The sequence below is a fragment of the Mirounga angustirostris genome, unplaced genomic scaffold (genome assembly GCF_029215605.1).
Source record: "Mirounga angustirostris isolate CCGP_5_RB_7025 unplaced genomic scaffold, mMirAng1.0.hap1 SCAF_1, whole genome shotgun sequence".
NCBI lineage: Eukaryota > Metazoa > Chordata > Mammalia > Carnivora > Phocidae > Mirounga > Mirounga angustirostris.
In genome coordinates this window covers 63,961,626-63,975,780 of record NW_026991709.1, presented here as the reverse complement: position 1 = coordinate 63,975,780, position 14,155 = coordinate 63,961,626, and the positions used below count along the sequence as shown (strand labels likewise).

The following is a 14,155-nucleotide window of genomic DNA, read 5'->3' as shown; positions in this document are numbered from 1 at the left end:
TAGTCAGGAGTGGAGAGTGATTAATCAAATATTCTGGTTTATAGAATTAATCATAAGTAGATTACCAGTTTTCAGTGATTTAGCATATAACAAAATTTACTTAACAATAAGATATGTTAGGCAGTTAAATTTTTTGATACAAAAATGTCTGAGATTGGTGATACATAAATAAGACCCTCAAACATTAGGTAGGGGGTCTAGTGAATTGCTTGCATTAGTTTGGAAGAGTGGGGTGAACAAGGAGTCTCAAAGCTAAGAGGGGATAAATATCATTAGAATCCAAAACACTTAGAGAAAGACAAAAGGAAATGATCTGAGGTAAGCACTCTCTTGACATTCTGGCTACTCTACCTTTAAAATGTGTCCCAAATCTGGCCACTCCATTGCCCTTGCTACTGACCCTGTTCAATCCATCTTCATTTCTTACTTGCATTAAAAGCAGTAACTTCCTAACCGATCTTGCCCTGTTACAGTATATTCTCCACACAGCAGTCACTGTGATTGTTTTAAAATAGAACCTGGCACCCTTTGCATGAAACAGTTCCATGACTTTTCATTAGGAAAAAATATCTATAAACTCAATCTTTTGTTACTCATTACGTCATTCCAGCCCTCTTGCTGATTTTCAGACACACCAGGCATATATTTTCCTGTCTTAAGGGCCTTTGTGATCCTTTTCTCTCTGCCTGGGGCTCTCTGCCCTCAGATCTTGCCATGGGTGTTACTTTGTTGTCATTCAGCTCTCAGCCCAAATGTCATTCAGCTCTCAGCCCAAATCTCAGAGATGTCCTCTGTAACCAACAATTTAAATTGGCTCTGCAACTCCCTTTCCAATTACTATTATTGTTTTGTTTCTTACCAGCAGTTGTAACTAGCTAAAATGCTTTTGCTTGTCAGCTTGTTTGTCATTGACTTTACACTTAAATTTATTAAAGATACGGCTTTAGCTGCTGTAACAGGATGGCTAAAATAGAGTAGAACCTTAGTTCCTTATTAAATAAGAGTTAGGCAGGTGGTATGCTCTTTGTTTCCATTGCTCTCCCACCCCCCACATGCTTCTTCCAAACCATGGTCCAAGATAGCTGCTCCAACTCCTGTCAGCACATCTGGCCAGCAGGAAGGAGGAAAGGAGAAAGATAGCTCCTTCCTTTAAGGGCATGTCATTTCCCCTCACATCCCTTAGCTACAAGTAGTTTTTGCAAAGGAGGCAGGGAAATGAACCTCTAGTTAGCAAGGAGTCAGTGTCCAGTTAAATTTGACTATGATGGCAGAAGAGACAACTAGTCATCCTTGCCATCCCCTTTCCCTCTCACACTGCAGTAAAAAATAAGATCCAAGAGAGCAGGAAGCTTGTCTGTTATTCTTCAGCACTGTATCCTCAGTATCAAGAAGAGTACTTGGCACACATTGTGGATGCCCCGTACATATTTACTGAATAAATTGAGAAATAGAGCTTTTGAGTCTGGAAGGAGGACTCTGGAAACCTACAGACCTTTTGACCATCAAAATTAAAATATATCCCAATTTTGTTTGTTGCTAATGATTTTTCATTGTGCTTGTTATTTATATAGGCTTAGAACTAGAAGGAACCATATGCAGCATCTAGGTAATACTATCATTTCTTAGGAAGAAAAGATCAAATATAAGACTTTTTTTTTTTTTAAAGATTATATTTATTTTTTGCGAGAGAGAGCGAGAGAGCGCAAGCACAAGCCAGGCGGAGGGGCAGAGGGAGAAGCAGACTCCCCACTGAGCAGGGAGCCTGATGCAGAACTGGATCCCAGGACCCTGGGATCATGACCTTAGTGGAAGGCAGAGGCTTAACCAACTGAGCGACCCAGGCACCCAAGACATGTTTTTAAATCAAGTTAAGAAGAAAGACTAAATTGAAGGTAATAGACATGTCAGCCAGTAGGGAGTTTAGGTCAGTAGATGCCCAATTAGATTAACATAAACTTGCATAGAGAGACCAAAAATAGGAACTCCTGAACACTGGGAGTTCCATCTGATCCATTGAATTTGACACATTATAAATATGGCATTTTAAGTAAATTACTCTCTTATTTTTTAAAGATTCTTATTTATTTGAGAGAGAGCACAAGTGGGGGTGGGGAGAGGGAAAAGCAGGCTCCCCGCTGAGCAGGGAGCCCTACCGGGGGCTAGATCCCAGGACCCCGGGATCATGACCTAAGCCGAAGGCAGACACTTAACTGACTGAGCCACCAGGCACCCCTTAAATAAATTATTCTTGCCATAGTTCTGCAAACTATCACTTTTTAACTCAAAGCTGTATTTTCCTTTCAACACAGTAAACTTTCAAAAAAAGTAGAGTACACTCCAGATAGTTTAAAATAGTATTTGAAAAGTTAAAGCAATCTTTCATGAAAGGAGTAGAATTAGGTAGAAAGTAGAAGGTAGATAGTCTCTCTAAGATCGTTCAGATTCTTGTGGTCTGTACATATAAGGTGATGTAAGGAAGATCTGAGGGGGCAAACCTCTTGATGTAGTTGTTCCAGCTACATACGCGTATTTCTTTCTGATGCAGTGATTTGTTTTTCTTACAGAATTTCCATCTCATTGATTACCACCTGGCAGCATTCATCACGGTGATGCTTGCAAGGAGGCTGGTGTGGGCCCTTATCTCAGAGGTAATAGCTCATTCACTGATAAAATAGCTAGAGTTAGTTACTAGAATGGGTTCAAGCTGAGTACGTGAAGTGCCCAAATATAATTTGAAAACAATTACAAATTAATTTCTTTACTTCCACATGAGTTATGCTAGTTTTTTTTAAGATTTTATTTATTAGAGCACGAGTTGGGGGGAGGGGCAAAAGGAGAGGGACAAGCCAACTCCCCGCTGAGCGGGGAGCCCTACTCCAGCCAATCCCAGGACCCTGAGATCATGACCTGAGCCAAAGTCAGACGCTTAACCGACTGAGCCACCCAGGTGCCCCCATGTGCTAGTTCTTTTTAAAAGATTTTCCTGCTATGTATTTAAAATTCATTGTACTGGAATTCAAGAGAACTGTTAGAAATCTCATTTGTTTGATAGGAGCTTATTTCTAGCTTCCGAGTTCTTCTGTATAATTTTTCTAATTTTGATGGTTATAGTAAAAATAGAATGAATTTTAATAACTGTTGATATGAAGAGTTATATATAAATGCACAGTTGCATCTAAAACTTTGTTTCAGGTAATATTTGCTTGATGTTATATACCATTTGTGGGGTTACTAGCAAGAGACATTTGAGTTTGTTAAAACTTGGAATTTTAAAATGACAACATCAAATTTGCATAAGACTAATCTTGAAGATTAGAATCTTAGTGGACAGTAGAGGAAAGACTTGGGACATTAATATGATCTTTTTAAAATTAAATGTTGATAGAACTGGCCATTGGTAAGATTCTTTAATCTATTTGTAAACTCCATTGGAGGAGGTAAATGTGTTCTCTTAGGATTTTATTATCTTATGCCCTATAAATGATTATAAAAACAAAACCAAAAATGTTAACTAAAATGGCTAATAATTATAATCTTGGAGTTTATAATTCAGTGTATAATTTTAAATTAATAGTTACTGTAATCAGAGATAACTGAGAGTCGATTTTTTTCCTTCTAAAACATGCATGGAAAGTCTTTGTATCTGTAAGCCCTAATTTTCAGGAACCTTATTTCTTGTGAGCAAGGGGTAATTGAACATATTAAGTCATAACCTGAAAGCCATTTGAAGTTAACTGAAAAACACTGGTAGCAGGATTACCTGTTTTTCACAAAGGGAAAGTCTGTCTAAAATCTTTTCTCGGGGCGCCTGGGTGGCTCAGTCGTTAAGCGTCTGCCTTCGGCTCAGTTCATGATCCCAGGGTCCTGGGGTCGAGCCCCACGTCGGGCTCCCTGCTCAGCGGGAAGCCTGCTTCTCCCCCTCCCGCTCCCCCTGCTTGTGTTCCCTCTCTCGCTGTGCCTCTCTCTGTCAAATAAATAAATAAATAATCTTTAAAAAATAAATAAATAAAATCTTTTCTCCCAGGGGGACACCTGGGTGGCTCAGTCGATTAAGCATCTGCCTCCGGCTCAGGTCATGATCCCAGGGTCCTGGGATGGAGTCCCACAAGGGGTTCCTTGCTCAGCAGGGTACCTGCTTCTCCCTCTGCTTGTGCTCGTGCTCTCTCTTTCTCTGTGACAAATAAATAAATAAAATCTTAAAAAAGACAAAAAAAAACTTTTCTCCCGAGTTCGTTATTTAGGTCCAGAAAATAGGTCCTTACTTTTGGATGTATTATACTATGTTCTTTCTTTAGAGGAACTCAGTGGAGTTTTATGTTTTTCTATGTGAAAACAGACAGGATTTTGTTTCATCTCTTCAGTTACATAGAAATGGTACTTGTATATGCCAAATTAGTATGTCCAGCAAATGTGTAAATCCTTCATAACTGGAGTTTCTACCTTGGAGCTCCAAGGGCTATAACTTGATGTACTCCATTTCTTTCTTTTGCTAATGGCTTAACAGTAGTTTAACAATTTTTGCATGACCTTAGTTGAAAAGTGTATTAGCTGTTTTCTAAAGAAACCTGTAATTCTTACCGAGAACAAAATACTTAAGCTAAATTTAAACTGATTTCTGGTCAAAGACTGAAATCTGTACCTTAAAGTCCATGAGGGGGCGCCTGGGTGGCTCAGTTGGTTAAGCGACAGCCTTCGGCTCAGGTCATGATCCCAGGGTCCTGGGATCGAGTCCCGCATCGGGCTCCCTGCTCTGCAGGGAGCCTGCTTATCCCTCTCCCACTCCCCCTGCTTGTGTTCCCTCTCTTGCTGTGTCTCTCTCTGTCAAATAAATAAATAAAATCTTTAAAAAAAAAAAGTCCATGAGGAAGAATGAAAGAATGTTTAAATAATTATGGGATATCTACATAATGGAATAGCATGCAGCCATTAAAAAGATGAAAATGCACTGACCACTAAAATATTAAGTAAAAAAAAACCAAAGTATATAATAGTGTTGAAAATAAGGTGGGTAGAAGGAACAAAATACATTTGCTTGTGTATGAATAAATTATCTTTAGAAGGACATACAAACTAATAACAGGCTGCCTAGTTGTGGCTGGTAACAGGACCAGAAGAAGGGAAATTTCACAACAAACACTATTATACATTTTGTATCTTGAGTATTGGTGAATATATTATCTATTCAGAAATTAAAAATAAGAGCTGTATAGTGATTCTCTTCCTAAAAAAGCTAAATTAGATGGTAAGACCCATCATAAATCATCTTTCCTTACTTCCATTAAAATGTTTGCCTTTTTTGGGGGGTGGGGAGCTTATATATCCTGAGAAAGACCAATCATTTTTAATGAGAGGCTGGAGGTAATTAATTCAGAATGCTAAATACTATTTGAAAGGAATACCTCCAACTAGATAAGATTGTTTATTCACCTCCAGGCCAATTCTACTTCTTGACTTGCTCCACAAGACCAAAAAGTTATTCAGCTATTCTTCTACCAACCTGAGGCAACTCCCTTTTTATTTTTAAATTTATTATTATTATTTTTTAAAGATTTTATTTATGTATTTGAGAGCGAGGATAAGAGAGAGAGAACATGAGAGGGGGTAGGGTCAGAGGGAGAAGCAGACTACCCGTTGAGCAGAGAGACCAATGCGGGACTCGATCCTGGGATTCCAGGATCATGACCTGAGCCGAAGACAGTCACTTAACCCACTGAGCCACCCAGAGACCCCCTGTAACTCCCTTTTTGAAAAACCGTTTTTTTCTAAATAGGAAGGTAGTACATTTTATTGGGGGAAAAAAAAAATTGGAAAACACATATAAAGCAGAAAAAAATTTTAAATTACAACCTCATTATTGAAAGGGCCATATTTTGATATATTTGGTATATAAATTTTTATTTGCATATGTACTATACTTTTCAGTTAACATATTAGGAATATTTTTCTACTCCTTACCTGGCTCATTTTTGCTTATTCTTTAATCCCAGCTAAAATACTACTTCCTCAGAAAGGCTTCCTTAGGTTGGGGTCTCTTGTTATTTGCTTTCCCTTACAGCCTACTCTTTTCCTGTAGCACTTACCACAATTGTAAAAATAATTACTTGTGTAAATATAAGTTTAATTTTTGTCTTTATTTGGGCAGCCTCATGAAGACAGAATTCTTATTTGTCTTGGTTACTACTGTGTCCCTAGGACCCGATATAGTATCTGCCATGCATAGCATAGTGGTTAAGAGCTTGGGCTCTGGAATAAGACAAAAATGATAAATACATCCAAGCTCTGCTACTCTGGTGACATTGGGCAGAGCAGCCTTTTTAATTTTGAAAATGGAGGCAATGGAGTAATTCCAGCCACTTAAATGCCTTCCTTAGGCTTTGACATGCAGGGTACATTGGCATGAGGTATGTATCAGGGGAGTGATAACACAATTATTTGCCCTGCTGTTAGGACAGTTTGAACCTTCCCCACGGTTTGAGGCTTATAGTATTAATTCAATTGCTTCTTTGCATTTATAAGTAACTGTGTAACTATTATATATTGTATATCATATTTGCTATGTAGTATGTTGGGTAAATTAAGAAATGGATAGATGAAGGACCTGAAAAGCTCCTTATCCCCTCCCATTGCTATTGACCCTACGTAATTTTTTTTTGCCCTTTCTACATTCTGACACTGCTGTTTTGAGGTTGTAGGAATCTGCCATTTTCCCCTGCATTTTGCTCATTCTCTTCCTAGTTCATTCTGAAAGAACATAACATTGCAGAGCTTCATATTTAGACAAGTATGCTTTCTTATTATATTTAATTTGTCTTTAAAATGTGGGATTAAAGAAAAATATTTGAATAGCTGTGATATAAAGAAGTGGAAGTGATTGTCCATTATTTCTGTGTTTGCAAAAGTCAAGAGAGAAACTTTTATTTATATAGGGATTTGTCAGAGAAGCTCTGATTATTTTTTGAAGCTCCAGTAATTCATTAAACATTAATTCAGCAAATAGACTGGGGGGAGGATCCCAAGGAAAATGGAAAAAACATTGTTGCTACTATTGAGACTATTACAGTATAGTCTGAAATCAGATAAATTAATGGCTCAGTATCTTTACATAAAAATCACCTGGTAGATTATTAAAATATAGGTCCCTTGACTTAAAGTTTTGTTCCCTCTATCTGGTGAGGAAAGGCAGTAGGAATTTGCAAGTTCAGTAAGCAGCCCAAGTAATTCTGATGAATGTGGTTCATGGACCATACTTTGAGAAGCCCCAGTGTAAACAAATTAGACAATGTCATAAGAACTTAAGGGACGTCTGTATGAGACACTATGAGAATACAAGGAGGAACCAACAAATTGCCTGGAAAAGTCTGAATCTTTAAAAATGAAGATAAGGTGGGATGGGGCAGTTTTTCTTCTCCCCCCCCTTTAATTGGGGGGGGCAGATTTCTACTAAATCTTAATTCCTTGAGTCACATTGCTTTTGAATAAGGCCATTTATAAAATGTTCCTTTTGGTGCTTCCAAACTTTCAGGCCACTAAGGCGGGTGCAGCATCTATGATTCACTACATGGTTCTGATATCAGCTCGCTTGGTGCTACTCACTTTATGTGGATGGGTACTTTGTTGGACCCTCGTCAATCTCTTCCGAAGCCATTCAGTGCTCAATCTCCTTTTCCTTGGCTACCCGTGAGTACTCCAGTTTTACCATTTTATCAGTAAGTTTTTAAAGAAATTACTGGGTCAAGCAAACAATCCTATAAAAGTGAGGAAGAGGAAATTGTTCAAATATAAGCCAAAAGCTCAAAAAATTGGAAAAATCAGTGAGTAGGGTGACCATATAATTTATTTTCTACACTAGGATTCAGTTGGGACAACAGGGATAAACCAGGACTGTCCCAAGAAACTGGAGAGGTATGGCTCTTCTACCAATGGAGAATATTTTAATTGGCTCTCTTCATCAAATAAAGCGCCCAAGTACTGCCTATATTGGCACAAATGGTAGGTAATGTTAATTGAATGAACTGGCTCATCAGTCTTAGTCTTTTGGTCAGATTACTTTGATCTTTGGGTTCATGTAACAGAAATACCCCATACTCAAGCCCTATGGACTTAAGTACTTTTTTTGACCAGCATTTTATTATGGAAATTTTAAACAACATGAGATTGAAAGAATTTTTCAGCAAACACCTATGTGTTACCCCACCTAGATTCCATTAATTAATATTTTACTATAATTGCACGACACATAATTGTCCAGCTATTCCTCTGTCCATCAGTCCATCTTTTTTTGGTACATTTGAAAGTTAAATTGCAGACCCCAGTTCACTTCCTCCAAAATACGTCAGCATATGCTTATCAATAACTAGAGTTTGATATTTGCTTACAGTTTTCCTTTTGAGGTAAAATTCATTATATAAAATAAAACTCACAAATCTGGTATACATTTGCTGAGTCTTTTTTTTTTTTTTAATTTTATTTATTTATTTGAGAGAATGAGATAGAGAGAGCATGAGAGGGGGGAGGGTCAGAGGGAGAAGCAGAACCCCCGCTGAGCAGGGAGCCCGATGCGGGACTCGATCCAGGGACTCCAGGATCACGACCTGAGCCGAAGGCAGTCACTTAACCAACTGAGCCACTCAGGCGCCCCATTTGCTGAGTCTTGATAAATGCATATACCTGTAAGTCAAACCTGTATCCCAGTGTGGAACATGACCATTTTTCCAGAGGTTCCTTCATACCTCTTTGCAATCAAACCCCACCCCCCACTTCCCAGAGGTAATCACTGTTTTGATTTTTTTTCCACCATAGATTAGTTTACCAGTTCTAGAATTTCATATAAATGGAATTACAAGGTATATACACTTTTGTGTACGGCTTCTCTCAGCACGTTGTTTTTGAGAATCCTCCATGTGGTTACATATGTTGGTAACGTTTTATTGTATGAATATACTACAGTTTGTTTAGTCTCCTGTTGAATATCTGGATTGTTTCCAGTTTGGGACTATTACTAAAAATAAAACTGTTAGGCACATTCTTATACAAATCTTTTTTTGTGAAGAAATGTTTTCATTTTCTTCCAAGAAATATCTAGGAGAGGCCTTGCTAAGCCATAAGGTAGGAGGAGTATGTTTAGTTTTATAAGAATCTACCAGACCTTTCCCAAAGAAGTATCATTTTATCCTCCCATCAATTCTTTTTTTTTTTTTTTTAAAGATTTTATTTATTTAGTTGACAGAGACAGCGAGAGCAGGAACACAAGCAGGGGAGTGGGAGAGGGAGAAGCAGGCTTCGCGCTGAGCAGAGAGCCCAATGTGGGAGTCCATCCCAGGACTCTGGGATCATGACCTGAGCCAAAGGCAGACACTTAATGACTGAGCCACCCAGGCACCCTCCTCCCATCAATTCTATAAGCATTCTGGTTGCTCCACATTTTTATCAGCATGTGATGTTTTCTGTTTTTTAAATTCTAGCCATTGTGATGAGTGTATAGCTGTATCTTATTATACATACTGGCTTTTAAACTCTTCTGCATAGTTTAACTTGTATACCTTGGGCTAATACTTTCTTCATTGGATGTTAGTAGATAGCTACCACTTATTGCTGTTATGTGCTAGGTGCTGGGCTAGATGTTTATAAACATCACCTCATGAAATCATCCCATAACCCAGGAGGCTTGTATTTAGTCTGACATAACAGTTCCAAAGTACTAGTGGCTTTAAAAAGTTAGAAGTTTATTTCTCTCTTCTGTATAGTCTGTGTGTAAATCATCTTGGATAGCTGTGGCAGCTAGCTTCCAAGGTGCTGGGAGCCAGGCTCCTGCTCTCTTTTTTGCTCCACCCTTCCTAGCAGGATAGACTATAAGGGAGGTTGGAAATTTGTCTTTAGCAGAACAGCTGTATCTCAACTAAAAATTCTATTGCAGTGGAAGAGCAGGAGAACAGTGGCTCTTGGCAGACAATTAGCAGGCTTTGCCACAGGTAAAGACAGATTAAGAGACTAAAAACCTTCCCTGTGGTCAGACAGTTAGAAAGACTCAGGTCTTTTTGATTCCAGAGTTCTTGTCTGCACCATTACTCTGTAATCAGTAGTTCTCAAAATTGTGGTTCCCAGAACAGCAGCATCAGCATCACCTGGAAATTTTTTAGAAATAGAAATTCTCAGAATCCACCCCAAATCTTTGGAGTGCTCTGTAAGGTAAAAGGGGGTAAAGGAAATGACTTTGGAGGGCTCTGGAAGGTAAAGGAGGTAAAGGAAACAGAAACTCCAGAAGGTAGGATCCAGCAATTTATCTTTTTTTTTTTTTTAAGATTTTAATTTATTTATTTGACAGAGAGAGACACAGCGAGAGAGGGAACACAAGCAGGGGGAGAGGGAGAGGGAGAAGCAGACTCCCTGCTGAGCAGGGAGCCCAATGCGGGGCTCGATCCCAGGACTCTGAGACCGTGACCTGAGCCGAAGGCAGACGCTTAACGACTGAGCCACCCAGGCTCCCCCCAGCAATTTGTCTTTTAACAGGCCCTCCAGATGATTCTGATGCTTGCTCAAGCTTGAGAATCATTGCTTTATGTAACCATTTATGGTGCTGAAGTGTAAGCATGGATTTATATGGGTAGTTACATAGTATAAAATCAAAGCATAATCAGAGATTATGCAGGGATGGCAGGAAGAGTCTTTCTATTGGTTGTCCTATGGTGGGTCTAATTATACTATTTACTTTTTTATTTTTCTAATTATACTGTTTAATTATTTAAGGAAATCAACTCAGTTCATTAGTATTACCCTTTTCCCTACAAAATGAACTCTATATTATAAACATCATTTTTCATGATTCATATTTATTATAAGGTATATATTTTACATCAGTTGTTTCTATATGTCTAGACTAATACTTGACCTACTTCAGATGATTTAATTATCCAGTTTCTCAGCAACAGCTGGTTGAATCAGGTTTAACTGCATTTGATTTGAAAGGCTAATTATGGATATATCAAGGAATATTTTGGGCAGGTTTAAAAGGATTACCATGTCAAAATGGCTAGCAAACTTGTTCATTTCAATTGAGGAATATAAAGAAACTTACTTTTGAAGGTTCTCCACGCCCCTGTAAAACAATGAAAGAAGCATGTAATTTAAACAGATTTTATGTTTAAATATATTTGCCTTCTTCACTTTTTAAAAGTTGAATAATCTTTTACCTAACTTAAATTAAAAAATAAGTATAAGAAGTTTAACATACTAGACAGTGGCAATAACTACATCTTTATTTTCTTGTTTATTCATAGGTTAAAAAAGGGACTCTTTACTGCCTTTTTTTTTTTTTAACTTGATTCTCAGCTAGCTTCTCAGTTTAGGTTAGTCCAATGACTAATGGTTGTAGCTCTTATATTTATCTTGAATCTGTCCACTGCTTTCTGTAACCTCTGCTGTTACATTCTAAACTTCCATCTGGTCTTCTGGTAATCCATTCTTGCTCTCCTCCTTTCAATTTTTTATTGTAGCTGTAATGATTTTCAGAATGGAAACTGAAACATGTCACTAACCCTCTTTAAAATTCTTTAATGAGTCATTTCCTTTACCCCCTTTTACCTTACAGAGCCCTCCAAAGTCTAAGCCTTTGATGCTAACTTTCTAGTTTCTCTCATTCTACCCTGTGTCAGTTATCTATTGCCATATAATGCTGTAACAAACAGCTGCAAAACCATGGTAGCATTCCACAATGTGTATTTATTGTGCATGTGTTGGAGGCAGCTGGAAGTCAAGAAGTGCTCCTGATCTTAGCTGGGTTCAGTCACCCTTGTGGGATTGACTAGCTGTCAGTTTAAGTAACCAGGACAACTCAGCTCTGCTCTACGTGTGTCTCATGCTCTGGCAGGCTAGGTATGGACACATGAAATTGATCGAATGGAATGAAAGCAAACCCCAGCGTGCAAGCCCATTTTAAGCTTCTGATCACATCGTGTTTGCTGACATTCCATGGGCCAGAACAGGTCACATTGTTGAGCCCATTGTGGGGCTAGGGCAGGGTCACTTCACACACAGAATGAGGGCTGTGTAGTAAGACTACAGGAAGGGCTAAGAAATGGGGCCATCCTTGCAATCTGCCACACACCCTAGCCTCTTGTCTCACCTCTGTATGTGCAGCTTGTGTTTCGGCAATATTGACAGGTTTCTCTGGCCTTCACAGTTTTGCACATGTGTGAGTTCTGCCTGTTGCTTCTTCATTTACTCCTTCCCACACTACTACTCCAGGGCACATTCATGGTGGATCACGGAGCTGCTAACCATCCTCTTACTTTGTAACAAGCTCATTCTTTCTCCCTCTAGAGAAAAGTAGGAATAGGTGAATTTGTTAATATTTTTATAAAATACATAACTAAATAGGATATCTTTGTAATTGCTGTTTTTCATATCTGAATTAATGCCAGTGAAATGACCATTTTATTTACAATATGTAAGTCACAATGTGGACATTACTTAATGAGGACTGGGGAAAGTATTTTAAAAAGTTTTAAGGAACCAAGGTTGAAATAACTGTAAGAAGTTATGAAGAGTCTCAAAAATATTCGGTCCTTTAACCAAGTTATTCTACTTATAGAAATTTTTTTATTGTACATCTAGAATTTGTTTCATTAATTCATCAAATATTTATTGAGTGCCTAGTATGTTTCAGCCACTATTTTAGACATCAAGGAAATAGCAGTGAATTAAGTAGACCTAAATCTCCGGTACACGGAACTTATATTGTAGTGAGGGGGAAGATAGACCAAAAAAAAAGAACAGAACACCCCCACCCAAATAAAAAACCTGAAAAGTATGTAAAATATATGAGTGGTAAGATCTGTGAAGAAAAATAACCAGGCAGGGGGGAACTAAAAGGGCCTGTAGGATTGGGGTGGGTGATGTAGTAGGGAGGCAGGGGAGCCCCTCACTGAGAAGGGGAAATTGGAAGGGAAGGGCACACCATTTGAAAATTACCAGATGCACACAAAGATCATGTAGGATCTTATCCATACATTCATATTTATGGTAATGCAAAGTAAGTAACCACCTAAGTTTCCAATAAGAGAAAAATGAGTAAATTATGGTACATCTCTGTGAGAATACTATAGTATCTTTAAAAATTGTTATAGAAAAAATGTGTAATGACATGAAAAAAAAGCTCAAAATAGATACCCATACATAAATACACACTCAAAGTTACAAAACAGTTTATACTGTATGAGGCTAAACATATAAAAGAAAAAAGTATGAAGTCTGTGCACCCAGTTGTAAAAATTATAAAAGTGATCATTTTTTGGTGTCTCTATTTTGTCATTGTGATTTTCTGTAGTCTTCTATTATTGTATAGTGAATGTATATTGCCTTTGTGTGAAGAAATTAAAGAACTTCCCCAATAATGAATTTGTCAGCAGAGTCCCTGTTCTCTTAAGTTCATTCTCGTGAATCATGACTATTTTACTAACATAGTTACCAGCTTTGATCTTAGGTGGCATCTGTGGTCTCATTTTCTTATTTACCGTCTTCTACAGGTTTGGTGTTTATGTTCCACTCTGCTGTTTCCACCAAGATAGTAGAGCTCATCTTCTTCTCACAGACTATAACTATATGGTTCAGCACCAGGCAGTAGAAGAAAGTGCCTCAACTGTGGGTGGTTTGGCCAAATCCAAAGACTTTCTCTCCTTATTGTTGGAGTCTCTAAAAGAACAGTTTAATAATGCCACGCCCATCCCCACACACAGCTGCCCTCTATCTCCAGACCTCATTCGCAATGAAGTTGAATGTCTGAAAGCGGATTTCAACCACAGAATCAAGGAAGTTCTCTTCAACTCCCTCTTCAGTGCCTACTATGTTGCATTTCTCCCCCTGTGTTTTGTGAAGGTAAGTGGTTCCTTTTATGTGCTTCCTGGATTTGTGTGTGAATGACATAAACTGGGTATTTCTTATTTAATCCCCCTTTTCTCTGTCTCCCCTTTGGCAGCCTGGATGGTGGAGTTCGGCTGCATCTGGAGTGCACTAATACCGCTCCTGGTTGGCGGATAGGTATTTCCATATATGTGATGCACCCGTGGTGGTCCCCTCTTTTTTTTCTCTTTTTTAAAGTTTTTTTTTTTTTTTTTTTTCCAGTTTCTGGGGAAAATAAAATTTGTGTTTATAATAGAATCAG

General features: G+C 38.2%; 1 protein-coding gene across 2 annotated transcripts in view; it reads left to right on the top strand.

The window, feature by feature from the left end:
• TMEM39A (transmembrane protein 39A) overlaps positions 1-14,155 on the top strand; it is a 31,726-nt gene that overhangs the window by 10,802 nt on the left and 6,769 nt on the right. The window contains exons 4-6 of one of the 2 annotated variants that reach the window (XM_045902920.3): positions 2,565-2,648; positions 7,523-7,677; positions 13,521-13,869. In XM_045902920.3, coding sequence (XP_045758876.1) covers positions 2,565-2,648; positions 7,523-7,677; positions 13,521-13,869 — 588 coding nt within the window. The remainder of the gene's footprint in view (positions 1-2,564; positions 2,649-7,522; positions 7,678-13,520; positions 13,870-14,155) is intronic. The other variant, XM_064593870.1, reaches the window with a different exon arrangement.